Here is a 27,562-nt window from a genome sequence, read left to right on the forward strand (position 1 = left end):
AACCTATGCTTTTGACCAGGCAAAGGGTTTCGCACGATAGAATCACAGATGGCAGGGCAGGATGGCATTTTCAAGTGTAACAAAAGGGAGCATGGAATTTCCCTTTTTAAAGGCCACAAACATTTTCGTATATTCTACAGCTTCCAGGATAGCAAATAACAGAAATAAAAGTAAACGATATCTTAGAAATTGGTCTCTATATTATAACCAGTGGTCCAATAACCACATAAACAGGACAAAGGGGAGAGGGTTCCAATGCTTTTTATGACTATATTTGTGACATTTAAAAGTAATTCAAACTTGAGAAGAAATGCATAGCTAAGTTGATGGCTAACAAAAGCCACCTTTTTGCCACCTTCTTCATAATGCAAGATGCATATGCTCCACTGCCACCTACACTGTGCCACAAATGATAGGTTTGTCATTCCTTGTAATAGTTTACTAAGAGAAATTATGAAATTCTTTCTCTGGAAGATTCTAAAAACAGGTTTTCATCCAGTTTAATGATTGTCCTTTCTAAAACTAGGTGAATTGACTGGATAATCTTTTGGTTTCTCCTGGCCCTCATATAAGATGCCACTAACAGTATGCCACTAACAGAAATCCTTTTAAAAATTATGGAATGTGGGGATTCCTGGGTGGCGCAGCGGTTTGGCGCCTGCCTTTGGCCCGGGCGCGATCCTGGAGACCCGGGATCGAATCCCACGTCGGGCTTCCGGTGCATGGAGCCTGCTTCTCCCTCTGCCTGTGTCTCTGCCTCTCTCTGTGACTATCATAAATAATAAAATAAAAAATTAAAAAAAAAATTATGGAATGTTTGCTAAAATAATACTCAAGTAATTCTTTAAAAATATTTTATTTATTTATTTATTCATGAGAGACAAGAGAAGCAGAGACATAGGCAGAGTGCAGGGAGGCTGATGCAGGACCTGATCTAAGGACCTTGGGATCATGGCCTGAGCCAAAGGCAGATGCTCAATCAGTGAGCCACCCAGGCATCCCCAATACTCAAGTAATTTAATTCCAGATAAGAGGGTAACAGTGAAAACTGACATACTATGTAAAATATTCTAAAGGATTCAGAATAGTATAGGTTTGGAATTTCTGGGAAGAAATTTTGTGCAATGGAGAAATTTTATGGTTAGAAGTAATTTTATTCAGATGTACATACTTATACCTACCATCAAACAGTATAAAATATATTTAAAGATTAACTATAGCAGGTACTTTAAAGAGAATTATAAAACATCACAAGAGCATGATGGTAATTGTAAGACCACGAGAGAAAATTCAACTTATATATAAGATTTGTACAGCTTCAAGTATTTATAACTAAAATAATAATAATAGCAAGCAGTCTCTGGATATTCCCCATGTACCATCACAGTAGCAAAATGATTCTCCTGAGTTATCTCATTTATCCTCATCAAACCTATAAAGTTAACATGTCAATTCCCTTTTAGCAGGGAAGAAACTAAAACTTAGAGGTAGGTTATTTGTCTAAACTTAAACAGCTAATAAACAACTGATTTAGGTTTAAAGTTTAAACCCACACAGTCCAACCCCAGAACCCAACCCCTTATTACTGTGCCATGCTTCCTCTGGAACACAAAACTTGTTCCTCCTTATCAGGAGTAAGATAGATTTTTAAGATGCTACTATGAAGTCCAATGACCAAGAGGGAAGAGAAGCAAGACTTTGATAATTTCAAACTGAATAACTCTTGAATCACTGGGACCTCACTTGGGTCTTTTGAGGGTTTACTCCAACTCTTAGGGATTAATGGGCCTCATTATTTGAAGCTGATTTCCCCTAATTCCCTTCAGGCTCTGCTACCTATTATGGGGGCGGGGGTGGTGCACAAGTCTAGACAAGTAGACTTTAAAATTGTGTTCACATCACTACACATCCCATTTGTTTTGTTACTCAGGTACATGCCCATTTCAGAAATTCCTAGAATAGTCTGGTACATTAAGTATCGGTCATGACTTTCACCTCTTAGAAACCCATTGTGTATGATTCTGGCCTGAAGTAAGAATTCAGAAATGTGGTCAGTCTTGGTTACATTTTCTCTGGATACTCAAGAGAATACCAAATCAAAGAAAACATTTGAAGGTACATGAGCTTTCCCCATTCTCTTCAGCTTTCTCTGCTGGTGACTGATGAGAAGGAACTATTCTACCAGCTACCATGGGTATAAGAAGAGAAAGAAGTGGAAATCAGTAACATACAAGAGGCCCCTTATAAATACTGCCGACGGCCTGAACTTTGCCAGCCATATCCAGTGTTCTTCAACTTTTTAAGCATGGTTCACAAACGAGGCCAAGGGCACCACAAAAGAATTACCAAAAACATAAGCATTCAAGTGACTGTTAATATTAAAATACTTTATGAAATGATAGATAAAGTCATTGTATAGGATAAACTCCATTAGTCTCTGCTTTTAAAAGTTTTCAACAACACATCTGCTGCTAGTCCTGGGGACAGGGCCCCACTGAGCACCTTTTGTTCCAGAAGAGGAATCTGTTCCCGGACGGTGGGATGGGTCCTAAAATGTTCTAACACACTTTCCTGAATGAGATTCCACATCCACACTTTCTGCTGCCTCTGTCGTTTGGCCATCAGCTCTCCACTGGCAAGCATGAGGTCCCAGAACTCTTTCATTTTATCCCACATTTCAGTGATCCCCTCTCCACTTCTGGCAGAGATACGAATTACCTATTGAAAAGTTAAGAAACCAAAACTGTTTTACTTAAAACGGTAGGAAACATCTTCATAGGGACTCTGGTATCTGCCAATTGAGTCTTACGGTGTATGAAAATAGGTAAGTGAAAACTGAGACATTTTATCACTGTGTCAAGTAAAATATACCCAGAAATAGACTGAGGTCACTTACTATGATTACTAATACGTGCAGAAACAAGATACTGATTTCAGGGCAAAATTTTTAGCCCAAGGGTTAATTTGACTTAGGATTGCTCAGCTGGTCTTCAGAGGAAGTGTAGATGAATTGTGGGAGGGTCACGAGGATGATGAGGGCAATGCTGGGTAGGTCTGAGTGCTAGAAAATGAAACAAAGTTGGGAAAATAGCCCCATTCCCTGTGTCAGAGTTCCCTGATTCAGCAAGTGCTAAGAGCCAAGCACCCCGCACCTGCACCGGCACAGACTCACAGGCAAGATGGCCCCATACCCAGTGTAGACAACGTGACTGTGGGGAGCGGACAATAAGAGAGGTCATTGCTGTTCTCACGCTAGTGAGTACAGCTTACTCTCTAATTACTGTGTCCTCCTGCACAGAAAGCTGCCCACATCAGTGTTATCATACCATTTATTACAGAACTTTTCTTTTTTTTCTTACTGAAGATAGCACCCAGCAAGCATACTGGGAAGGGAAGCTATCACATCAAAAGCTTCTTCTCTCCTACTCAAACTCTAATATAGATAATCAAATCACTAATTGCTCCATAATCTTAAGAATGGTTCCTTTCAGAATGGATTTGCTATCACTTCCTAATGGCTCAAGTCAGGCATTAAGTAATCTAATCTATCTCCTTGCATCTAGTTTTTGACACCTAGCGGTTGAAGGATTATATTTAAAATCATGACTACCTGTGCTGGTTTTGTCATAATTTTTAAAGTTGTAACCTCACATCCAAGCAAACAAAGATGGATTATATATCTAGCCTGGGCCTCACATCCTCTCCTAACCTTGTGCACAGTCCACTCAGGCTGAGAAACGCGGAACGGAATGCAAACTGACCTTTGGTCTCCAGACTTCTGAACGTTTGCGGAGTAACTTCAGTGCACTCACGTACTCTGCTTGGATCCTTCGAGCTGGCACAATCAAGTCTCCATCAGATTTAGTTACAGCCACCAGGTCTGCCATCTCAATTATACCTCTTTTGATACCCTGAAGTGAAAAAGACAGTGATGTGTCAGAAATACTTCATTTAATTATAGCAAAAAATGGGACACCAGTCAATGCTAAGATTTCGAGAGTCACACACTTCATTAGCTAACTTTTCCCCTGCAACTGGCCAAGCCTTGGGTACCAGGAATCACGATTACTCAAGAGAAGTTACTCAAAAGTACCAGTTGTTGGGATTATGGAAGTCATCTATACTCTCTCTTCCATATTTAGAGACTAACATGTTAAAATACATTCACGATTCCAGTAAATATACCATCAAGACACAACCTGAATGAGTGGCAGGAGACAATTCCAATTGTCTCGTGATGGATTCCGTCTGGGGGGTGGGGCGGGGGGGGGGCTACCCTGCAGAATGCAAAACCATCCAGCATCAAGTGCTTAGAAAGAAAAGACACCCATCGCTAACATCTGCATTTCCATAAACAAAGTCTTTGAAGTTTTCCTTCACGTTTAAAATTTTTTTTCAATTTGCATTTGAGGAAAAATGACCCTATAGCTAAAAATACCCCAATCTCTGTACTACAAACACCTACACTGCAGTGGTCTCTTTTGGTTGGAGCTCTCCATGTACTCCATTCACTCCCAGCTGCAGGTAGAAAAATCTAAGCTGTATGATTAGCTCAAGGTCATAAATTATTTTTTTTAAAGATTTATTTTATTTATTTATGATAGACATAGAGAGAGAAAGAGGCAGAGACACAGCAAGAGGGAGAAGCAGGCTCCATGCCGGGAGCCCGACACGGGACTCGATCCTGAGACTCGATCCTGGGACTCGATCCTGGGACTCGATCCTGGCACTCCAGGACCACGCCCTGGGCCAAAGGCAGGTGCTAAACCGCTGAGCCACCCAGGGATCCCCTAGGTCATAAATTCTTTAAGTTGGGAAGAAACATAGAGAATCTGCCTTTGACTTAGCTATTTTAGCCAATATGAAATATGCTATTTCTTTTCCTACATTAACAGCAACTTATTTTACAGAATCACAACACTGGAAATTTGTACTTTCAGAGATGTATACTTTGTGTTTTGGAAGGAGAAAAAGTCAACATAATCACCTGCAATTCGTCTCCTCCCGCTGGTGGCAGCAGTAAAACAAACATGTCAACCATATCAGCAACAGCAAACTCCGACTGGCCCACACCTGAAATTGTAAATCACAACTATATACTAAAATATTCATAGTGATTAGACTTTCTCAACTACCTTGACCATCATTTCATTCACTCGTACTCATGGTCACACACTCAAGCAGATCCCACTTTAAACACCCCACCTCTGAAGAATTTATTAAATGCACTGCCTTCCCTATGAGAAGCCCTGTGACCTCTCCTCTCTCCCTCACTTAACCTAGACCATGCCTGTCAAGACATTCAGCTTTCTGGTCTTGTCATCGTCTTAGGAGCCCTGCAGACCCCCACCCACCCATGGGTCAGTCCAACTCCCTGTGTTCTCTCCTCTGTAAGTATGCCGGAGAAATGGCCAAGAAGAGGCACCACCACAGGGCCATGGCATCTACCATCTGCCACCCGCCCTGCACCGCCTGGTCAAAGCAATGACCGTGAGCGCCTTCAGTCAGCTGCTTTCCAGACGCTTGTCACAGTGCCATGACCTCCCCCACAAGGAGGATCATGGCACCCACTTGGCAGTGAAATAAAGGTGAGGGCTCCCTCAGCTTCTCCCTCTGCCCCTCCACAGACAGGCAGGTTCCAATACCAGCTCTGCTCCCTGGCACCTCTCAGGTCTCTGAGGATTAGCCTCTCCTTCCCTCCCACTTCCTCTGGGCCCTTGCTCTGCTTTGTCTTTGACCTCTCCTCAGTCCCCCACCTCTTGTCCCTTCAGCACCTCATAGGAACTGTGCTCATGTCTTTTCCATCCAAAAACTAAACAAGACAAGAAAAAAGCAGGACAAAACTCACAACCTCCTCCAATTATCACCATATTTCTCACTTTCTCTTTATAGCTAAGTATCCAGAAAAAAAAAAATCAATGTTCATTACTTCACATTAATTTCAATCCACTTAAATCTGATTTCCACATCACCTGCTACACTGAAACTCCTCTCAAAATTCTGTCCTGTGTTGGGTTGGCAGAGACTTCTAGTTGTCCAGCCCATATTTATTCTTCCCCATTTCCTAACCCCGGCGTTGTGAGGAGCACCTACACACCAGGTGAAAGCCCACATCACCAGACCCCAGTTCATCTAAAGATGATTAATGAGTAAAAACAGAAGTCACTAGATGGGGTTTCCAGGAAAATTCTTGAAGGGGGCTAACCCAGCTAGGAGGTACACCTCCTCTGCAGGCCCTGGTCCCCTCCCTCTGACTCTCCCTCTTCCCCCCTCCTCCTCCTGCCTGCAATGCAGATGTGACTGTCAGAGCCCCAAGAGCAATCCTGCGGATGGAAACTAAGCGCTAAGAATGGGGAGCAGGGACAGAAGCCAGAGACACTGAGGGTACGGTGGAACTACCGGGCCTGCTTGGGACTACTTGCCTGTACATTTCTGGTCTCCAGCCCCATCTCTCTTTACCCTCTATGCACCTCCACACTCTACACGCCAAGTATCCTGAGCAAACCATGGTTCTGTAAAGGGGCTGTCTCCTCCACTTTCTCTATTTAACTACAATTCCTCCTTCAACACTAAGTTCAACTGTCACCTCCTCCTGGAAGTCTTCCTGATCCCTCAAACCTGAGTCAGGTTGTGTCACAAACATTTATCACTCAGTAACAGGAGACTGTCTTTCCATAAGCAGGTGGATTTCTTGGGGTTTCCATTTCAGTATTTTCGTTGTGTATAACTATGTACTAGGGATATAAAGATGAAATAAAACATGGCCCTGAATTAAAGAGATACCCAACTACATGAATTTTCTCAGCAAATATTGTAGACATGTGAAATGTACTTAAACAAAACAGGAATTAAGTATTGTTTCCAATGGTTACAGTACTCCTCTGGCACTTACAACATACCACTCTGTGTAACAGTTCTCCAGATACATGGCTATTCTTTTAAGGTCCGGATTATAGCCTGTATTTTTATATCTCCTATAGAATCCAAGCTACCTTTAGTAAATATACGGTGAGTGAACACAATGTTGTTAGTTATCACTTATCTTTATATAGCATTTGTTATAATAGTATTTTATTGTTATGAAATAGAAAATCACACTCACCTACAGTTTCAATAAGAACGATGTCATATCCCCCTCCTTCACACAACAGAATAGCTTCATTTGTGGTCCTTGTCACACCTCCTAAAGTACCTCTAGTAGGAGATGGCCTGATGTATGCATTCATATCTCTTGATAACTCAGTCATTCGGGTTTTATCACCTAAGAGTGATCCTAAAATAGAGAGTTACATTTTATAATCATGGAACACCTATCAGGGCCAATTGTCAGCCAATTCCCAGGTTAAGTGCTTTATGACATTCCTCCCAAAACCTCAAAATTATTTCATATTATTGAGCTTTGGTGCAACACTGTGTATGTGATGCCAAAGTAATCATGTATAACATTTCAAGCCCCTCAAAATTTGTAATGGTTTTCCACTGACTAGAGGTTCCAGTCTGGATTCTTTAGCCTACCACAAAAGGCCCTCAGGATGCAGCCCTACCTTACCCGTCCAATTTCAGCTTCCACAGTCCCTAAACCAATCTTCCATTCAGCCAAGATGGTTTCTTTACTGTCATCTTAACATTGTTATCTTTATGGTTTTCAACAGGGGATGAGTTTGCCCCCAGAGGAAACCTGGCAATGACTAGCGAGATTTTTACTTGTAACTGGAGGTAGGATGCTACTGGTACCTGGTAGGTAGAGGGCAAGGCTAAACATCCTTCAGTGTCAGGAAGCTGCCCCAAACAAGAATGCCATTTGTGCCAAGGCTGAGAAATTCTGCTTTAATATAAGCTCCCTGCCCATGGAATCATGCCTTACAGATTGTGTAATGAGTGCTTGTTCACAGTAGGCACTGAATATAATGCCTCCTATGGAATAAAACTAGTGATGTTCCAGGGCTTACTTCAGGATTTTGGCAAATATCACTCCTCGCAAATTCTAGAAGACTAAAAGACCTGGAACTGTTGAAATTACCTCAAACTTTTACTTTCCTTTAGCCATATAACAACATTTGAAGGTATAGTGCTATTCTAACTTGGATTTTAATTTTCCACTCTGCCTAAGAGCTAAGTTTTCCACATAAAGTTGATGCTAAACATTGAGAAGTCCCTCACAGATAGATATGATCTCTCCCCTCATGGTTCCAGTTTAGAGTTCTCATAGGTTCTAATTCTAGAGAGCATACTTCTACCACATATCTTAACTACCTTATTTATTGCACACAAAACTTTTTTCTAAAGTCATTTCCTACATGAAATCATCTCTGTGTAAGTCAACAATCTGCCAAAGTTGTACTTGAAATTATTATCTGATAGATCCGAATATACAGAACTAAACATTATGAAATTACTCTCTCCTCTAATGGTCTCGGCCAATGAATACAAAACTGTCTGTTGTAGACTGCCGGGGTGGTTTCAAAGCTCCTGCAAAGGGTCTGTGAATCCAAAGCACAACAAGGATTGATTCCAGGCCAGAAAAGTAATACTTCTCAACTTTAGCATCATGCTGTTTTTCAAATATATGGTACTGGAGCAATAACAGAAATATAGAAACTTAGAGTGTTTCTACATAAAATAAAATTTTATTTTATGGTTAACATTTTTATTATAGTGAATCAAAAATTGTGCATATTCTCAGCTAAAGTTCTCAATAGGTGGTAACAGAAATTGTTATCTGCCTCTCTACTGACCTAAAGCCCTTGAAATATGATCATATCATCTCTATTTTTTTTTAGCAATAAACCCATAGTATGTAAAGCAAACACTTCCACTAAATACCCTGTATTTTCCCCTCACAACACACATTATGTTGTAGTGGCCTGTGTTTACATGTCTGAATCCCTCATTAGATATAAACCTTTAGAAGGCCAAGAGGACTGTGTCTCAGTCACCATCACACAAGACAGTGCCTTCTTGGTACAGTGCCTTGCCCATAGTAGACATTCAAATACTTGTTAAATGAGGAACTGCAATGTAAGAGGGGTAAGGGAAGCAAGTTTCCTGAATATTCATATGGTATGCTTGATATTTTCCTGAAATGATCCTTTGAGGAAACTAAGTTCATTCATATTCTCTCTGATGAGCTGCAATTTAAACTTTGAGTGACTGTGTCCCCTCAAACCAGTTACGTAGTTGCTGAGCCCTAGAAGGGACACACCAAGCTAAGTGCTGGAGGGAGAACAGTGGCGTGTTACATGGTCCCTCTAAGAGCTTTGTTTCACTGAACATGTAATGTGAACAGGTGACAAGTTATAAAAGGCAGTAAGATACTCTTTAAAGCTTAAGAGATGTTACGACAATATAAGAAAAAAGTGACTGAGGACATGGACCCAATTTCTGAACCGTGTAGGGGCTGATACAGTCAGGAAAAAAAACAACGAAGGGAAGAGGGGCCTAGCGTCAGCTGAATAGACACAGAGTTGAAATTGGCTTTTGATTTTTAACTTCTGGCCCCCTTTTCCTAGTTCTCTAAGAAGTCCCCAAGTTCCTCCTGGACTACCCACAAACTAAGGAGCCCAAGGCCCCAATCTCTGCCTCGCCCCCTAAAACTCTCTCCTTTCAGTGAGACCAAACTCAGCTGGAGGTTAGAAGTCACGGGACTGTGCAAATTCCCATTAAATTATGTAACAGGGAGCCCAATGAGCCCCTGCTCTGCAATTTAAAAAGAATCAGCAATACTTACCACCACTAGTACAAGAAGAAGGGTCCACAGCTAGTACAGATAATTTGTGGCCTCTCTCAGTAAGCATTTTTCCAAAATACTCTATAAAGGTTGATTTTCCAGCACCAGGGGGCCCAGACAATCCTATGTTAGAGAGAAACCTAATTTAATGAAAGGAATGAGATCAGCACTATGATAAGTTCTACTCAAATATTAGATTACTTTCTATTTCTCATAATGTATTGAAGCCATCATTAAAGTATTTTAACATTTCCTAAACGAAAAACCATTTAAGTTCCTGAGTAATAGGAATATAGGAAGAAAACAATTCTGAGTTCCATATGTTCTTCAAATTCACTTTGTAAAAATATGATTTGCCTTTTTACAATAACATAGATCTTTTTGGACAGACTTCATTGCCTATGTTGTTAATGTGCCGAATTCCCACATTTCATCATGATCAGTGATTATTCCACCTACCCCATTGCTGTACACTTTATCTCCCCATCAGAAAAACAACTCACTACTCTAGAAATTCCCAGTGATTGCAAAAATAATTTTCTATTTATGAAAGATAATTTTTCTTCATCTTACCCATACTCAAAATATAGGATATAAGCTGAATCCTGAAAAAATTAGTCTTAAGAAAGGCAGAAAATTTTTCTGCTTGGAGAGTTCACAGAGCATGGCAGCTAAGAGCACCACACCCTGGAGCCAGGTGGCCAGTTTTGGTTCTAGCACTGCCTCTTATGCGCTATGTAATCCTGGTGAAGTTACTTAACCACTCTGTACCTGACTACACTCTGCAATAAAACGCATACGATAGTACGTATCTCTTCAGGTTGTTGTAAGAATTAGATGAGCTGATATTTGCAACGCTTAGAACAGCACATGGCATTAAATATATAGAATTTAAGCATTTAATTGTAATTATATTCCAAAGTATGTATATGTCATAGGTATGCTTGGCTCCTTTCTGTAATTTTCAGGGCAGGTCTCTTTCTTAAAAACATCTTTATGGGTGCGGAACAAACATTTGTTACTTGTATCTATGATGGTGATAAAATAGCTACAATAAAGACAGGTTTATCTGGCCCCATAAGACCAAAATGAAAGAACCAGAATAGCAATGAAAATTTGTGAGTTACTAGTTAGTTACTGTTGAGTTGCTGGTTAACTCAGTGTATTTCTGGGATGTTTTCTCTTCAAATATCCTTTAGATGTAATAAGTAAACACTTTGTTATAACTGCAATTTCTCTTTGGGAGTCTGCTATTTTGTCTGTCTACACAATACATAAAGATTAACAACAGTCAACACAGTACTCTCAAAATGAGAGTTCCTTCAGGACAGAAGAATAGGATGTATGAACAATGCAGACTAGTACCAGATATGTTGGTGAACTCTTTTTGAAATGATCTTTAAAAATTTATACCCTGTTACCCTAAAATTAGAAGGTTTTAATCCCATATCTTCAATAAACTAAGATATATGTCTAATATAATGACAGTCAATTTTTAAGTGTATTTACTCAATCCTCACAAAATTTCTGCACTTCGTCTACCATTTCAAGTTCTTTTCAGTGGGACGGTTGGTTGGAATCACCTACTTTGCCATCATGAAAAGCTCTCATTCCACCCAAACATATTTAAATTGTTTAAAAATGCACAATTAAAAAATATATACAAGCTTATTTGCAATCATGTAACCTCATCAATTGTTCAAGAAATCAAGTGAACATCTCATATTTTTAGACAGCAAATGAATATGGTCTCTCCTTTAAAACACATTTTGGTATTGAGATCGTTGGGCTTAGAGTCAAGCAACTCCCAGAAACTTTAACAAAAAGTACCTGAAAGAAGTGAGACTTGCCGTAGGGAGACTAATAAAACACCTAAGAAGTAGAATTTTGAAATGTGGTAAGGATAATTATACTTGATATAAATACAAAAAACAAGGCATTCACTTCAGACCATCAAGCAGAAGGACTACCAAGAGAAAGCAGTAAACCAGTTAACAGTTATTCATATGCATATTCTATTCTGGGAGCCACAGATTCTTGCCAAAATAGGAGTCTTATATTATTCTCTTAAAATATAGAGCCTTGGCTCAAATGACCATGATATTTTCCCCTCAACATAAAAAGACTAATATTTGGGGAAAAGGGGGCGGGGAGCATTTAAAATCCAGCCCAAAATTCTGGAAAGAAAAAAAGAATTTCCATTAGATTACAAAATGTTTAGACTTATTTTAAAGCAGAAAATTTAGAAAAATAGTTACTGAATGGACCGAAAGGAAAATAAAAAAAAAGACTGACCCACTCGAAATGCTAGTGGTTTTCCTTTATTTATTTGTTCTCGTTCTCTGTGGTAGACTAATACTTTCTGAAGAAGCACCTGAGCTAACTCTTTTTTCCTCTTGTGGGTTGATTCTATAAGAGTTATGGCCTCTGCTAAACAGGCCCTGTGCCCTTGGATTAAACCGGTATAAAGTTTATCCACAAATCTTTGTTCTTTATCAGAAAGTTCTTCCGTGTGTTCCTTTAAGGTTGTTTGTACACATAATTTTCTCTTTAAACCATTTGACAGCAGTATCCATTCTGTACAATGGAGTCTGAGAGAATTAAATGGCCCAGCACAAGGGAGTCCTGATCCGAGATGAGTACTTGACTGAAAGATGAAGTGGTAACGACGGAAAGGTGTTCTTAAAAGGCCTTTTAGGAAACGCTGGTGAGAATGCTGCAGTAGCATGGGAATATTCATTTTGTTTGTAACCGCAGAAAACACTGGATGTTTTTTGGCTCAATGTGATTTGTGACTCCCTAGAAGAAAGAAAAACATAGTTTTTGCCAATTCAATATACAATTAAGATACTGAAGTTAGTAAAACTGCAAGCTTAGTGTTTTCCCTATATTCTAAACACACATAATCAAGCTTCTGGGCAGTACAAATGGGTGAAAATTTCTTATCAAATCTAAGAGAAGATCTCCACCCCCCAACCACCACCGACAGTTAATATTCAGAGGAGCCCAAATGATGGATTATTGCTCTACTGTGAAATACAAGGTACATTAAAATTTTCTTCTAAACAAAAAATAATATTAAAAAAATCCTGTTAGGGTGGAAATTTTATGTCATGCTTATTTTCTTCTGTCTACAGACTTAACAATTTCCTCAGGTCAAATACATCCTATTTTGCATTCTAAAGGTAAAAAAAAAATCCTCCGATGCTAGCCTTTTATTCTTTTCTACAAAAAAACAATAAAAAAAGTGAATAGTAGTGTAGACACTTGTGGCATAAGTTTAGATAAATGTATGTATTCAATGGGCTCACCCTCGAACACAGATATATGCAAATAATGGCCTAACATAAGCACACCATTACCACCCCCACCCCACCCCCAGGCCTTCATGTGAAAAGAACTGTGAGGTTTGTATGGGAACTAGATCAGGGTATTTCTAAGTTTGGCTCAAACTGCCTGGTGCTTAGGAAAAATGCATATTCCCAGGTCCAGGCATCACAATCTCTGTAGGTAAAAAAGCACACTGAAGTCTGAACCACTATGGAATTAGATGAGGAGGCTTTACATAGACTTACTGATCCTCTCCACTTCAAACCGTATTCCACAGTGAAGCTGACAGTACACGGAAAGTCGGGAAAGTGCTGAGGTTATGAGCCTTGGCCACTGTGAGTCTCTGCCAACTTAAGCTACCATGATATGACCACCTTGTGCCTCGGCATCCTCTTGAGTTAACAAAACAGGTAAAGAGAATAGGATGGCTATGAAAATGAATTCAGTTAATTCATGCACAAAACCTCAAGTAAAAAGCCTGGAACAGTGTCTAGCATAGAGTAAGACCTCAATAAACATTAGCTTTTATTATTATTATACCAATTTATAAAACATTAGTACAAATTAGGTCATAGACCTAGCTTCCAGTGGCAAACTAGACTTTACATACAAATGATACATATGGCCTACCAAATTTGGGTTTACTATTTGAAAATTTTGATTTTTCAACTACCTTATAGCAGAATGAAATAAATTACCAGTGTGCTCCAAAGTACATCTCTAAATTGTATTTCAAGGCCAATCAGCATGAAATTAATTTTACTAAATAAATTCTAATAGGAAAAAGAAGACATATTTTAAGTTTTCTATTGTTAGAACTACAACTGCTCATTATTTTTCCATGGGGGAGGGGGGGCAAAGGGGCATTAGGACTTCTATTTGTACAAAATTAGTCTTATTCTAAAAGGACAGTTTATGGAAAACCTAGTAAAACCAGTCCTAAAAAAATTTAAAAACATCCTTCATGCAAACATACAAAAAGACATCTAAAAGAAGAGAGTTAAGAAGGGATCTATTTTGGAAACTCTCTTTAAGCACACTTCTCAACAATACCACTGCCATTCCTACAGACTGGAAGCTCATAAGGAAGAACTGTTATTTTTACTCAACCACTCACTATTTTCTGAGCATATACTGCTTTTCAGGTCCCATACTAGGTTTAAGAATAATAATCATGGGGATCCCTGGGTGGCTCAGCGGTTCAGCGCCTGCCTTTGGCCCAGGGCGTGATCCTGGAGACCCGGGATCGAGTCCCACGTCAGGGTCCCAGCATGGAGCCTGCTTCTCCCTCTCTCTGCCTGTGTCTCTGCCTCTCTCTCTCTCTATCATGAATAAAAAAAAAAAAAGAAGAAGAAGAAGAATCATGACAGTGTTAGTGTTGGTGGCGACAATATTATTTTACTATGGTCCAGTCATTTTACTAGGACCTTTCATATTAGGTTCCTAAGGCTGCTGTAACAAATTACCACAAACTGGGTGGTTTAAAACAACAGAAATTTATTCTCTCACTGTTCTGGAAGCTGGAAGTCAGCAATCAAAGTGCTAGCAGGCCTGCACTCTATATGAAAGCTCTAGGGGAAGACTCTTCCTGTCCCTCCTAGCTCCTGGTGGCCTCCAGTGTTCCATGGCTCCTGGTGTTCCTTGGCTCACAGCCACACAACTGCAATCTCTGCCTCTGGCTTTCATATGGTCTTCTATCCTCTGTGTCTCTCCTCTGTGTGGAGATTTGTCACTGAATTGGATCCACACAGATAATCCAGGATGATTTCATCTCAAGATCCTTAACTTAGGGGCACCTGGGTGGCTCAATCAGTTAAGCATCAACTCTTGATTTTGGCTCAGGTCATGATCTCAGAGTCGTGAGACTGAGCCCCAAGACAGGCTCTGTGCTGGACATGAAACCTGCTTGAGATTCTCCCTCTCCCTCTGCACACCCCTGGTTGCACACACTCGAAAGAAAGAAAAGAAAAAAAAAAGAAAAGAAAGAAAGAAAAGAAAAGAGAAGGAAGGAAGGAAGGAAGGAAGAAGGAAGGAAGGAAGGAAGGAAAATAGAAGAAAGAAAGAAAGAAAGAAAGAAAGAAAGAAAGAAAGAAAGAAAGAAAGAAAAGAAAGAAAGATCCTTAACTTAAATATCATCTGTAAAACCTCTTTTTCCAAATATAAGTCATATTCACAAGTTCCAAGGATTAGGACATGGGTATATCTTTTTGAAGACCACCATTCAATCTACTACACCTTCTAAGGCAGACTGTCTTATTATATTACTCTAAATGACATAATCCCAGCACTTCATCTCACTTTATTCTCCCAGACAATTCTATGCTGACATTTATTATTATGATGATTTATTCTCATTTAACAAGGGAGGGAAAGCAAGAGTGAGTTAGGTGACTAATGTCATAGACAATGGGAGGGCCAGGACTGACTATGGCATTTTTTTCTTAACAAATTATTTTAGGATCAAAGAAAAGTCCTCTAGCTAAAAGGTAAAGAGATATTACTAATCCTGCCCTTCCCAAAGCAAGTAAAAAACATTTTTTTTTAAAGTGTGTAGTGAGGGGCACCTGGGTGGCTCAGTCGGCTAAGCATCTGACTTAGTTTGGTTTTGGCTCAGGTCATGATCTCATGGGTCATGAAATCAAGCTCAGTGGGGAGTCTACTTGAGATTGTCTCCCTCGGCTCCTTCCTCTCTCTCTCTCTCTCTCTAAAATAAATAAACTTAAAAAAAAAAAAAGTGTGCAGTGTGGTGGCATTAGGAAGAGCCAAAGAACACAGAAGAGGAAATGCTGACCAAGATACAGAACATTCTTACTACCAAACCTAGGCCTACCCTCCCTTAGGGAGAGATGCTATCTATGTGGTCTAAGAAAAAAAAATTAGCTATTTAAAATATGCCCTTTAATTAACAAATCTTACCATGACTATCTCGTTACCCAACATAGTTATGATCAAAAAACAGCAAAGTATATGCTGAGAGAGAGGGAGAGAGAGAAACAAGATTATAAAGCATTCATTCAATGAATATTTGAGCATTTACCATGTGTCGTGCAATAGTCTAGCACTGGGGATACAACAAAGATCAAAACAGAACAAAGTTCTTGCCCTCCTGAAGCTAACATAGTAAGGGAAGAGAGACAACAGACATATAAATAAGGAGGCCAGTGTGGCTAGACGTGAATAAGCAAGGGGGAAAGCATGAGAAAGCCAAAGAGGGGGTTAGATATATAGCCACAGATATGACTGGAAGAACTTTGACTTCGAACAAGAAGGGAAGCAAGAGAACAAAGGAGAACCTGATCTGACTTCTGTTCTAAAAAGATCTGATGGGGATGCAAGAACAGAAATGGGAAGACCAGCTAAGAGATGACTGCAATACTGCACATGAGAACTGAGAACTGATGAGGACATGGATCAGGTGGGGCTGGTGTTAAAACAGATTCTGGATGAATTCTAAAGGATCTGTTAATAAATGAGATGTGGGATGGAAGAGAAAGAAAGCAGTCAAGGATTCAGCACAGGTTTTACCCTGAGCCACAGCAAAGATGGAGTTGCCCTGTCATGAGCTGGGGAAGACTGATGCCTACCAAACTGCCAAGTGGGATCCTAAGTGGGAAGTTGCATTACTAGTGTAAGAAAGAGGTCAGAGCTTAAGTGTAAATTTGAGAATCATTAATATTTAGGTGTTAATTAAATCTATAAGACCAAATGAGATCAGCAGAAGAGTGGCTAAAGAGGTGTTACACCATTTTTCATATAATTTTACACACACATGCACAGAAATGCATATGTCAAAATGTTAACTTCGTCTGTAGCTAAATGGTATTATAGTGCTTATATGTTGTTTTTTAGCTAATCATATTTTTCTGTTATAGGCAAAATAATGATCCCTCCCCCCAAAGATGTCCATGTCTTAACAAAGGGCTACTAATGCCTTGGTTTTAGTCCAGTAAAACCCATGTCAGACTTCTGACCTACAGAACTGTAAGATGATAAATTTGTGTTATTTTACGCCACTAAGTTTGTGGTTATTTGTTATAGCAGAAGAAAACTAATACAATTGCTATTGTAAAAAAAATCTTTTTAAAAGATAAAACAAAATTTGTATACTTTTTATTTATTTATTTATTTATGATAGTCACACAGCGAGAGAGAGAGGGGCAGAGACACAGGCAGAGGGAGAAGCAGGCTCCATGTACCGGGAGCCCGACGTGTGATTCGATCCCGGGTCTCCAGGATCGCGCCCTGGGCCAAAGGCAGGCGCCAAACCGCTGCACCACCCAGGGATCCCCAAAATTTGTATACTTTTAATAAGAAATATCTAATAACTACTCATGATTTAATTTTACTTCTGTATCTATAACCTGTAACTTGCTTCCTTCTGTATTGAGATTTCTTCATAATGTGAGAATCAAACTTGATGAGTCCTTAATTTAAACAGTGACTATGACTATCAGCATTACATTAAATATATATTTATGTCAGTTTCTAAATTAGACATAAAATTAGCATATATACTTTTAAAACCTAGTAAAAAGAATTATGTACAAGGTGAAAAAAGTGATAATCATGTTTTAGCTATGCTTCTATGCACATTCTATCAGAATCATCACATTAAGATATGAAGTTCAACAGTACTCTGAAATAATGGGATACACATGGGCTAGTAATCATTTTGAGCATGGCAGCTTTAAAAAAAGTCTTTATGCTATAATAAAAATTAGGTGTCCAGGATGCTTATCTTCCACTTCTTTGCCTGACAAAGTCCTACTCAGTTCAAATATCACGTCTTCTTCTTTTTTTTTTTTTTTTTAATATCACGTCTTCTAAGACACATCTTCCCCTACCTTTCCCAGGCAATCAACTGTTCCATCTGCAAAGCTCCACAGCCTTTTATTCATCTTGTTTTCTAATTTATCCACTTACAGATCTCTCCCCACTAATTTTATCCCTCAGCCCAGCTGATGATCCTCCTAAAGAAAAGACAGTATTTTATTATGTTTCCTCAGAATCCAGCATAGTAATGTGTTAAATTTTTTTCAAGGTTCCTGTTCCCTGTTTTGAATCAAAGCACCGTTGACATCTAATGTTCCAAAACAGAAAAACAGAAAGATAAGTTTGTAAGGAATCAAGACCTAGTAATGAGATTTACTAGATGAAAATATGTCCACTTATAATAATGCAAGCAAACAGTAGTCTCTAAATGAGATGAAAAAATTGTCTAATAAATAGTACGCAGGTTGCTCTAACAGAAGAGTTATTTCTTACAACAATGTAATCGAAGTCTTTCTCAGAAAATCCGTGCTGACAAGCTCATGGTTTATATTGCAGGGTTTAGCACAAATTGGGATTGTGAAGTGGTCTGCTCTTTGATGCCAATACAAATCTTAAAAGGCCTTAAGTAAAAGAAAAAAAAAAAAAGAGCCAGGAAAAGGATGACATCATTTGCTAAAACCAAAAAGCTATCCAGATGTATATAATCCAAGGTTTTTACACCTTCAAATCTCTCCATGGAGGCTGATTTTCTTGATGCCCCCAAACCTTCTGGACCATGGGAATGGCAGAGCAGCAGCTACCTTTCACTGACCATTTATCATGTGTGAGATATTTTTGCATACATTTCTTCAGCTGAGCCTCACAACAGTACACACGATTCTCTTTTACAGGTGAGGCTCAGTAAAGTTACACTGATTGACCAAGGCCTCACAACGAGCGGCAGAACTTGGGAGAAATGACAGATTTTAAAAATCCAGATGTATACAAGAGAAGTGGTGTAATGTTGCACCAAGGGAATACCAAATAACATTTAAATATGGAATGAGGGATGCCTGGGTGGCTCAGTGGTTGAGCTTCTGCCTTCAGCTAAGGGCGTGATCTCGGAGTCCCAGGATTGAGTCCCATATCGGGCTCCTTGCATGGAGCCTGCTTCTCCTGTCTCTGCCTCACTCTCTGCTTCTCTCTTTGCCTCTCTGTCTCTCATGAATAAGTAAATAAAATCTTAAAAAAAAAAAAAAAAAAGGAATGATTATGGCAAACTGTCTTCTTCATTTTGTTTCTTTTCTTTGCTTAGGCCAAAATGAAAAATAGGTTTACATTTTCTGGGCAAACCTTACCAGCAGGACATCCCAATAGTGTATTAGTTGACAGAACAACCAAATTTCTACAGTTTTAAAATGTTTTTCACTCCAGAGAATAACTCACATTTGACAATCAAGGGCATAACATGTAACTCATCCTTGTATGAACAACTCTTATAACATGTCACCGACAGAAAAAACTAAATCTACTAGAGTGGCAAAATCATCGAGGTAGGGAGAAAGACCTCCCATCTACTTGTGTAACTAAGCACCTTTTCCTGCTTTCTTATGGAAAGACATTTTAAAACTTAGCCAAAAATCAAATCAAACAGTTTCAATGAATTTTCATGATTCCTGAGAATCATGGAGGTCTCATCCTATAATTTTAAGCTCAGTACTACCTAAATACACGAGAAATTTCACATTTACAACATTCAGTAAGATCCCTCAAAGCCTTGCCATTCTTAATAAACCAGGATGTTATTAATATACAATGAAAAATATGAAGTAGGCCTTTTTCCCCTCTCAGGGAAAAAGGTTCGATATGGACGGCAGCATTTAAGATTCACATTTGTTTTCCTCCAATATCTCTTTTTAAATTCTCTCTTTCTTTTTTTGACAGAGAATGAGAGAGAGAGAGAGAGAGAGTGAGAGAGAGAGAGAGAGAGAGAGAGACCAAGTGTTGGGTGGGCTGGGGGGAGGGCAGACAGAGAGAATCTTAAGCAGGCTACACACCCAGCATAATGCCTGAAGTGGGGCTTGATCTCACCACTCCGAGATTATGCCCTGAGCTGAAATTAAAAGTCAGAGGCTTAACCCATTGAGTCAACCAGGTGCCCCTCTGATACCTTTTATATCCATTTCCTCCTTCTCCACCTCCTTCCCATATTTCTCTACTCTAAAGGCTTTCAAGCTATGATCAATGCCCATAGGAAGAAATGTGCTTACATCAGTCAACACATAGGAACATAAGTGAAAGAAAAGTTTCACAAAACATTTCTCATTGTTAGTATATGTGATACATTCTAATATTATATTTCTATTCTGTATTTTATTTTTTATTATTTTTTATTTTTTAAAGATTATTTATTTATTTATTCATGAGAGACACACACAGAGAGAGAGAGAGGCAGAGACACAGAGAGAGAAGCAGACTCCTTCAGGGAGCCTGACGTGGCACTCAATCCCAGGTCTCCAGGATCACACCCTGGGCTGAAGATGGCGCTAAACCACTGAGCCACCTGAGCTGCCCCTCTATTCTGCATTTTAAAATGCAGATTGCAAACTACCACAGGCGCAACATTAGGTTTGAAAAACCCTGATCTACTACAGCTACCTCTATGACCATTATTAATTCACCTTCCATATTACCACTTATCATAAAATGCAAATTTATTTTACTCCTCTGCTTAAAATACATTTAGAGTCCCCTTTGCCTTATCTGTAAAAGAAACCGTTTTTCTTTAATTCAGCCATTCATTTATTCAGCAGCTATTTATTGAGAACCTACTGCACACACTAGGTGCTGTGCTATACATTGGTGTATGGACCCAACATAGGTCCTAACATCATAAAGTTTACCATCCAGTGAAGACAGTTATTACAAAAATATTACATACTCTTTAGGAGTGCTCTTATCTACCTTTCCAATTTAATTCATTTTCCTCCTTCACTTTTACCGCATTGCTGTCACTATTCTGATTTGCACACAGGTCCCAGAAAAAACATACTCTTTGCGCATTGTCTGTGACGTTCTTTCTGATTGGAATGCCCTTCTCTCCTTTAATAATCTCACAGATTCCTCTTCAGCCTTCAAGAACTAAGTTCTTGAAACTAGAAACAATGCTCCCCCTTCCCATGCCCTTTCAATTGTCACTCCTATCTCTTGTCATCATGTATAGGTCACATCCCTCTACTCTAATATTGGTCACATTGTTTTGAGTTGTTCGTCCTGCCTACACTATGGGTTATCTTTGTACCCACAGCATAGTTTATTGGTCATAGAATGAATTAACGTATACTATAATTGTGCTTGGGTCAATAACTCCATTAGGCTGATTGTTCAATGTTTGAAAACATACATTTTTCTAGATTTTACAGTAAATATATGTTTATTTTAAGGACTTTCTTTTTAAAGTCTTATTTCAATATATGGATGTTTTCCTTCATTAAAAATTTGCTCAGCAGCAGCCAGTCTAACTTGGGATATTTGTCTTGACATTGATCCAATGAATATTCTCAATTTCAATAACTACTCTGGCAAGAAAAAGCATACAGGATTTCCAAAATCAATACATTAGGTCAGTGTCTGCAGCAAAGCACAGTTCATACAGGCAATACAGTGTTACACCATGTGTTTCCATTTCTCAATGCTAATCATTTTTGATTTGAAGATAAACTGTCAGATGCCAATAATCTGTTTCCCATTTCCCACCATCCCCCACAGAAGATTTTACATTGTCCTTTTCAAATAATCTCAGGAAATTTTAGTAGAGAAGAATGACTTTTTTAACAAGCAACCCTTAAATAGGTCATTGTTATATAAGAGTAGTACCAAATACATACTGAACTCATCAGGGAATATTCTAAGGTTCTCTGTCCACTTTACCTTTTATTACTTTTCCAGTTAAGACTCAGATTTCCCAATTTCCACTTTTTAGGTTTCAATCTGTTGGAGAAATCTCTATTTTTCTAAATTTCATCACCATTAAACATTCACTCCCATTGCTATCACTTAAGTTCAAATCCAAAATGGTCTCAGGGAGCCCTATGTGTGATCTGCCTATGAGGGACTCACATGCCCACATGGTAATAGTCAGCTGAGGGGCAAATGTTTCAGGCACTCACCAGTCCTTTCCATGCTAAATACACGTTTTCTTTAGACATCTTCAAATATCTCAAGTTGAGATTTAGATTTCTTGTGATTATCTAAACTTTCATGTTTCTTTTGCCTCTAATAGCAGCCCTTAAAATAGCTGAGTTGTTCCTTTATAAAAATTCTTATTACCTTGAACACAAAACAGTATTAAGTGTTTACCAGTAAAAGAGTATTTTGGACATTGCAGATGACCCAGAAATGATTAAGAATCTTCACAGGCGTCCTGGAAACTGGGGTTTTCTACCAACTTGGAAAAGCTACAGCAATCTATTCGTTTTCCAAAGTATACGTATTAGGGCACAGCTCTTAAGAAAGGTAATAAAATAAGAAATTTTATGCCCTTGCTGCTTAGATGCTCTTTCATTTGCTAAAGACAAATATAAATTTGAATACGGCACGACTGCTGGAAAGGACTTGGCCGCTCCAGAGTATCTGACAAAGCCTAGATTCTCTGGGCGACTTTCAGTTTGAGCCCTACTTTTACACCCTGGATTTTTTTTATAATAATAAAAAAAAATTTATTTTTTATTGGTGTTCAATTTGCCAACATATAGAATAGCACTCAGTGCTCATCCCGTCAAGTGTCCCCCTCAGTGCCCATCACCCATTCACCCCCACCCCCACCCTCCTCCCCACCCCTAGTTCGTTTCCCAGAGTTAGGAGTCTCTCATGTTCTGTCTCCCTTTCTGATATTTCCTACCCATTTCTTCTCCCTTCCCTTCTATTCCCTTTCACTATTATTTATATTCTCCAAATGAATGAGACCATATAATGTTTGTCCTTCTCCGATTGACTTACTGCACTCAGCATAATACCCTCCAGTTCCATCCACGTTGAAGCTAATGGTGGGTATTTGCCATTTCTAGTGGCTGAGTAATATTCCATTGTATGCATAGACCACATCTTCTTTATCCATCATCTTTCGATGGACACCGAGGCTCCTTCCACAGTGTGGCTATCGTGGACACTGCTGCTAGAAACATCGGGGTGCACCCTGGATTTTATTCCATGGAAGGGGAGTTTTAATTTCACTCTTTGGTAGTAGCTACACTGCTCCGTGCTTTCTCCGATCCACTCTCCGCTTACCCACCCGCCAGCTCTGGCAGCGGAGGGACCAACGCCCTTTCCAAAAGCCTCCTTACTGTGGCAGAACGGTCAGCTCACAAACCTGCCTAAAATGATGCAGATTTTAAATCACAGCGTCCAGAACGTTTCCTTTTCAAGGAAAAAAAAGCAACGAAACTTCTCTGTGGAACCCCTTTTGCCGACGCCTGCCAGCGGGCGTCATACCCCGCATTCCCAGGAGCACCCAACATAGTAACAGTCTCCTTTTCCCTCCCCCACCCCAAATCCTCCAGGGGGCGCCCCCGACGCCGGGGTGGGCCCCCTACGGCAGCCCAGCCCCGGCTCCGGACTCACCCGCCCGAGGCCGCGGAAGCGCAGCCCGCCCCGCCCCTTCCGCCGCACGGGGCCCGCCCCGCCCCGCGCCGGCCACGGCGCGCAGGCGCAAGGCGCACCGCCCGCCGCGAGAAGCCCAGGGGCGCCCGGGGCCCGGACGGGGGCGCGGGGGCGGGGCTAGGGCCCGGCGGACGTGGCCACGGAATTCCGGCGGGGGGGGGGGGAGGGCGCGTGCGCGCGGAGGCCTGCGGGCCCGCGTCGGCGCGGCGGTGGGCGGGGCGCCGGGGAGCTGTCGGGAAGGGGTGGGGGAGGGCGGCGTTCGCGGCTTCGGGAGCTCTGCCGCGGCTGGGCGTTGGCCGTCGGCTCCGGAGCCGGGGGTAGCGCTCGCCCCGTCCCGCCAGCGCGGAGGCTTCCAGGGTGGGGTAGAGGCCGAGCCGTGGGGTCCCGGACACCCCGGCCCCCCCGGCCCCGGCAGGAAGACTCCCAGCCCCGCAGAGCACTTCCCAGCCTCTGGGCATGAATGTCGCCCGAAGTACAGCTCAAGCGTTTAAGTCGGGGCAGAGTTTTGTGGTTTTCATCTTTCTTAAAAGTTAACCATTGCTATTAACATTTTAACTCGGGCCAAAAGTAAGGACCCGCGACTGCCCTTGGACCGTCGCCGAGGGCGCGAAGGCTCCGCGCTGAAGCGGAGATGGACGCGAACCTGCTTAATGCTCGCTACGTCGCTGCGGGGGCAGCGCGGGAACTAAGTTTTTGAAAGCCTGTTGGATTGTATAATACGTGATAAAACCTGAGTTGTACCTGAGTTCTAGGGTTTTTAGGGAAAAATGAAGTCTCCCAAATGTTTGCTGTAACCGATAGGCAATAAATAGGGACCAATAAGGCAAATAGAAATGGTCATCACTGGGGCTCTGTTATAATCAGTATCAAGCCGAGGCTGCAGCCCGCCCCCCCATAATGTGCATGTGCCATTGTGAGGGGTTAGGCCTTCCTCAAGTGCTTGATATGGGTTCATTGTTGCTGGATATAGAGCAATTTTAAAAAATGGACTGCTGGTTTTCTTCACTGTCTTCATTATTTTTGAGGCTAAAAGCCCACCACTTTTACCCCAATTGTAATTTACTCGAGTATAGTCAGTTACAGAAAACTAAACAGTAAGTCCTGGAAAACATGGATGTACTCAAATCTGGTTTCAAATCCCAGCTCCTGAACACAGTAAATACAATAAGGACAAAAACTGGGGAGAAGTTACTTCATCTCTTTAAATTGGGGGTTATTCGTCTGTACAATGTTTTGTGTGTGTGTGTTTTTAAGACTATTCATGAGAGACACAGAGAGAGCAGAAGCAGGCTCCATGCAGGGAGCCCGATGTGGGACTCAATCCCAGGACTCCAGGATCACGCCCTGGGCCAAAGGAAGGCTCTAACCCGCTGAGCCATCCAGGGATCCCTGTGTTTTTGTTTTTTTTTTTTTTTGGGGTTTTTAGCAAACCTCTGTTTGCATTACCGAAGGAAATGAGGCAGCTTGTAATTTAAAAATGGTTTTTAATCCTTACCGGTTTTTATTCTACAAACTGTTTAACGCTTTAGTTCATTTCTCATCTCTCTCTCTCTCTCTTTTTAAATATATCCAGGTGTTTCCTAAACTGTTCTATGGAACATTAGTCCTTTGCAAAATGTTAATAGATGCTTCATGGAAAAAATTTCCAGCATCAGTGCTGGGAACGCCGTACATTTTGCTTATTGCAAGTTCATCTATGTAGCATTCTTGCCAAAAACATTTAGCCTGAATTTGTGAGGAGCACTCAGATAAATTCACAGTGTGATTTATTTTGACTTTTCAGTAAGGTCGAAGCATAGAAGAAATAAAAAAGACTGATCTGCCATTAGGGCAACTGAACTCGATAGCATTGTGGATTGTTTTTCTTTTTAAGTTTTCAAAGAATCCATAGACAATTGAAGAAATTTGAACACGACAGCAAAATAGAGATGTTGTTGACTTAATTTCTCAGGTATGATAAATTGTGTTTATTACAAAAATGCTTTTGTTTTTAGGAGATATATGTTCAAATCTTTAGGGAGAGATCATGATATTTGTCTGGGAACTTCTTTCAGATAGTCCAGGCCAAAACAAAGCATATATGTAAAGAGAAAACATAGCACTGTGTTAATTATGGTTCTAGGAGAAGAGTATATGTCTTTCAACTCTTCTATAGGTTTGAAATTTTTAAAGATTAAAAGTCGGGGAAGAATTTACAATTGCACCCAAAAGCATAAGATACCTAGGAATAAACCTAACCAAAGAGGTAAAAGATCTATACCCTAAAAACTATAGAACACTTCTGAAAGAAATTGAGGAAGACACAAAGAGATGGAAAAATATTCCATGCTCATGGATTGGCAGAATTAATATTGTAAAAATGTCAATGTTACCCAGGGCAATTTACACGTTTAATGCAATCCCTATCAAAATACCATGGACTTTCTTCAGAGAGCTAGAACAAATTATTTTAAGATTTGTGTGGAATCAGAAAAGACCCCGAATAGCCAGGGGAATTTTAAAAAAGAAAACCATAGCTGGGGGCATCACAATGCCAGATTTCAGGTTGTACTACAAAGCTGTGGTCATCAAGACAGTGTGGTACTGGCACAAAAACAGACACATAGATCAATGGAACAGAATAGAGAACCCAGAAGTGGACCCTGAAATGTACGGTCATCTAATATTTGATAAAGGAGGAAAGACTATCCATTGGAAGAAAGACAGTCTCTTCAATAAATGGTGTTGGGAAAATTGGACATCCACATGCAGAAGAATGAAACTGGACCACTCTCTTGCACCATACACAAAGATAAACTCAAAATGGATGAGAGATCTAAATGTGAGACAAGAGTCCATCAAAATCATAGAAGAGAACACAGGCAACACCCTTTTTGAACTTGGCCACAGTAACTTCTTGCAAGATACATCCACAAAGGCAAAAGAAACAAAAGCAAAAATGAACTATTGGGACTTCATCAAGATAAGAAGCTTTTGCACCGCAAAGGATACAGTCAACAAAACTAAAAGACAACCTACAGAATGGGAGAAGATATTTGCAAATGACATATAAGATAAAGGGCTAGTTTCCAAAATCTATAAAGAACTTATTAAACTCAACACCAAAGAAACAAACAATCCAATCATGAAATGGGCAAAAGACATGAAGAGAAATCTCACAGAGGAAGACATGGACATGGCCAACATGCACATGAGAAAATGCTCTGCATCACTTGCCATCAGGGAAATACAAATCAAAACCACAATGAGATACCACCTCACACCAGTGAGAATGGGGAAAATTAACAAGGCAGGAAACAACAAATGTTGGAGAGGATGCGGAGAAAAGGGAACCCTCTTACACTGTTGGTGGGAATGTGAACTGGTGCAGCCACTCTGGAAAACTGTGTGGAGATTCCTCAAAGAGTTAAAAATAGACCTGCCCTATGACCCAGCAACTGCACTGTTGGGGATTTACCCCAAAGATTCAGATGCAATGAAACACCGGGACACCTGCACCCCGATGTTTCTAGCAGCAATGTCCACAATAGCCAAACTGTGGAAGGAGCCTCGGTGTCCATCAAAAGATGAATGGATAAAGAAGATGTGGTCTATGTATACAATGGAATATTACTCAGCCATTAGAAACGACAAATACCCACCATTTGCTTCAACGTGGATGGAACTGGAGGGTATTATGCTGAGTGAAATAAGTCAATCGGAGAAGGACAAACAGCGTATGTTCTCATTCATTTGGGGAATATAAATAATAGTGAAAGGGAATATAAAGGAAGGGAAAAGAAATGTTGGGAAATATCAGGAAGGGAGACAGAACATAAAGACACCTAACTCTGGGAAACGAACTAGGGGTGGTGGAAGGGGAGGAGGGCGGGGGGTGGAGGGGAATGGGTGACGGGCACTGAGGCGGACACTTGACGGGATGAGCACTGGGTGTTTTTCTGTATGTTGGTAAATTGAACACCAATAAAAATTAATTTAAAAAAAAATAAAAGTCGGGGAAGAAATTGTAGCTAGCAGTTACTAGCTTTTATTTTATTTTTTTGCTAGCAATTACTTTAGGAAATAAAATATACTAATAATGCTTATTTATAGGAA

At 40.2% G+C, this 27,562-nt stretch overlaps 1 protein-coding gene across 7 annotated transcripts; it reads right to left on the reverse strand.

Moving 5' to 3' along the window:
• Positions 1-896: 896 nt before the first annotated feature.
• On the reverse strand, positions 897-23,448 carry MMAA (metabolism of cobalamin associated A). Of its 7 annotated transcripts, XM_041738879.1 has the most exons (8): positions 17,902-18,955; positions 13,303-13,449; positions 12,023-12,526; positions 9,728-9,850; positions 7,103-7,273; positions 4,988-5,073; positions 3,762-3,911; positions 897-2,718 (listed from the first exon to the last, which is right to left on the reverse strand). In XM_041738879.1, the coding sequence occupies exons 3-8, from the start codon at positions 12,465-12,467 to the stop codon at positions 2,431-2,433; spliced, it is 1,263 nt and encodes a 420-aa protein (XP_041594813.1). In that variant the 5' UTR covers positions 12,468-12,526; positions 13,303-13,449; positions 17,902-18,955; the 3' UTR covers positions 897-2,430. The 7 variants fall into 7 exon arrangements, with proteins under 7 accessions (XP_041594813.1, XP_041594818.1, XP_041594816.1 ...); XM_041738884.1 differs by lacking the exons at positions 13,303-13,449; positions 17,902-18,955 and adding an exon at positions 23,429-23,448; XM_041738882.1 differs by lacking the exons at positions 13,303-13,449; positions 17,902-18,955 and adding an exon at positions 23,178-23,405.
• Between the last annotated feature and the right edge of the window lie 4,114 nt (positions 23,449-27,562).

Source organism: Vulpes lagopus, chromosome 23 (genome assembly GCF_018345385.1).
Source record: "Vulpes lagopus strain Blue_001 chromosome 23, ASM1834538v1, whole genome shotgun sequence".
Taxonomy (NCBI): domain Eukaryota; kingdom Metazoa; phylum Chordata; class Mammalia; order Carnivora; family Canidae; genus Vulpes; species Vulpes lagopus.

Bases quoted from the DNA above. Each gene is read 5' to 3' on its own strand.
- MMAA (XM_041738884.1), bottom strand. From the start codon at position 12,467: ATGAATATTCCCATGCTACTGCAGCATTCTCACCAGCGTTTCCTAAAA. The intron at 3,912-4,987 runs GTGATTATGTTG...TTTTCACTTCAG, and splicing joins CGGGAGGAGACGAATTGCAG to GGTATCAAAAGAGGTATAAT. The intron at 2,719-3,761 runs GTCAGTTTGCAT...ACTTTTCAATAG, and splicing joins CAGAAGTCTGGAGACCAAAG to GTAATTCGTATCTCTGCCAG.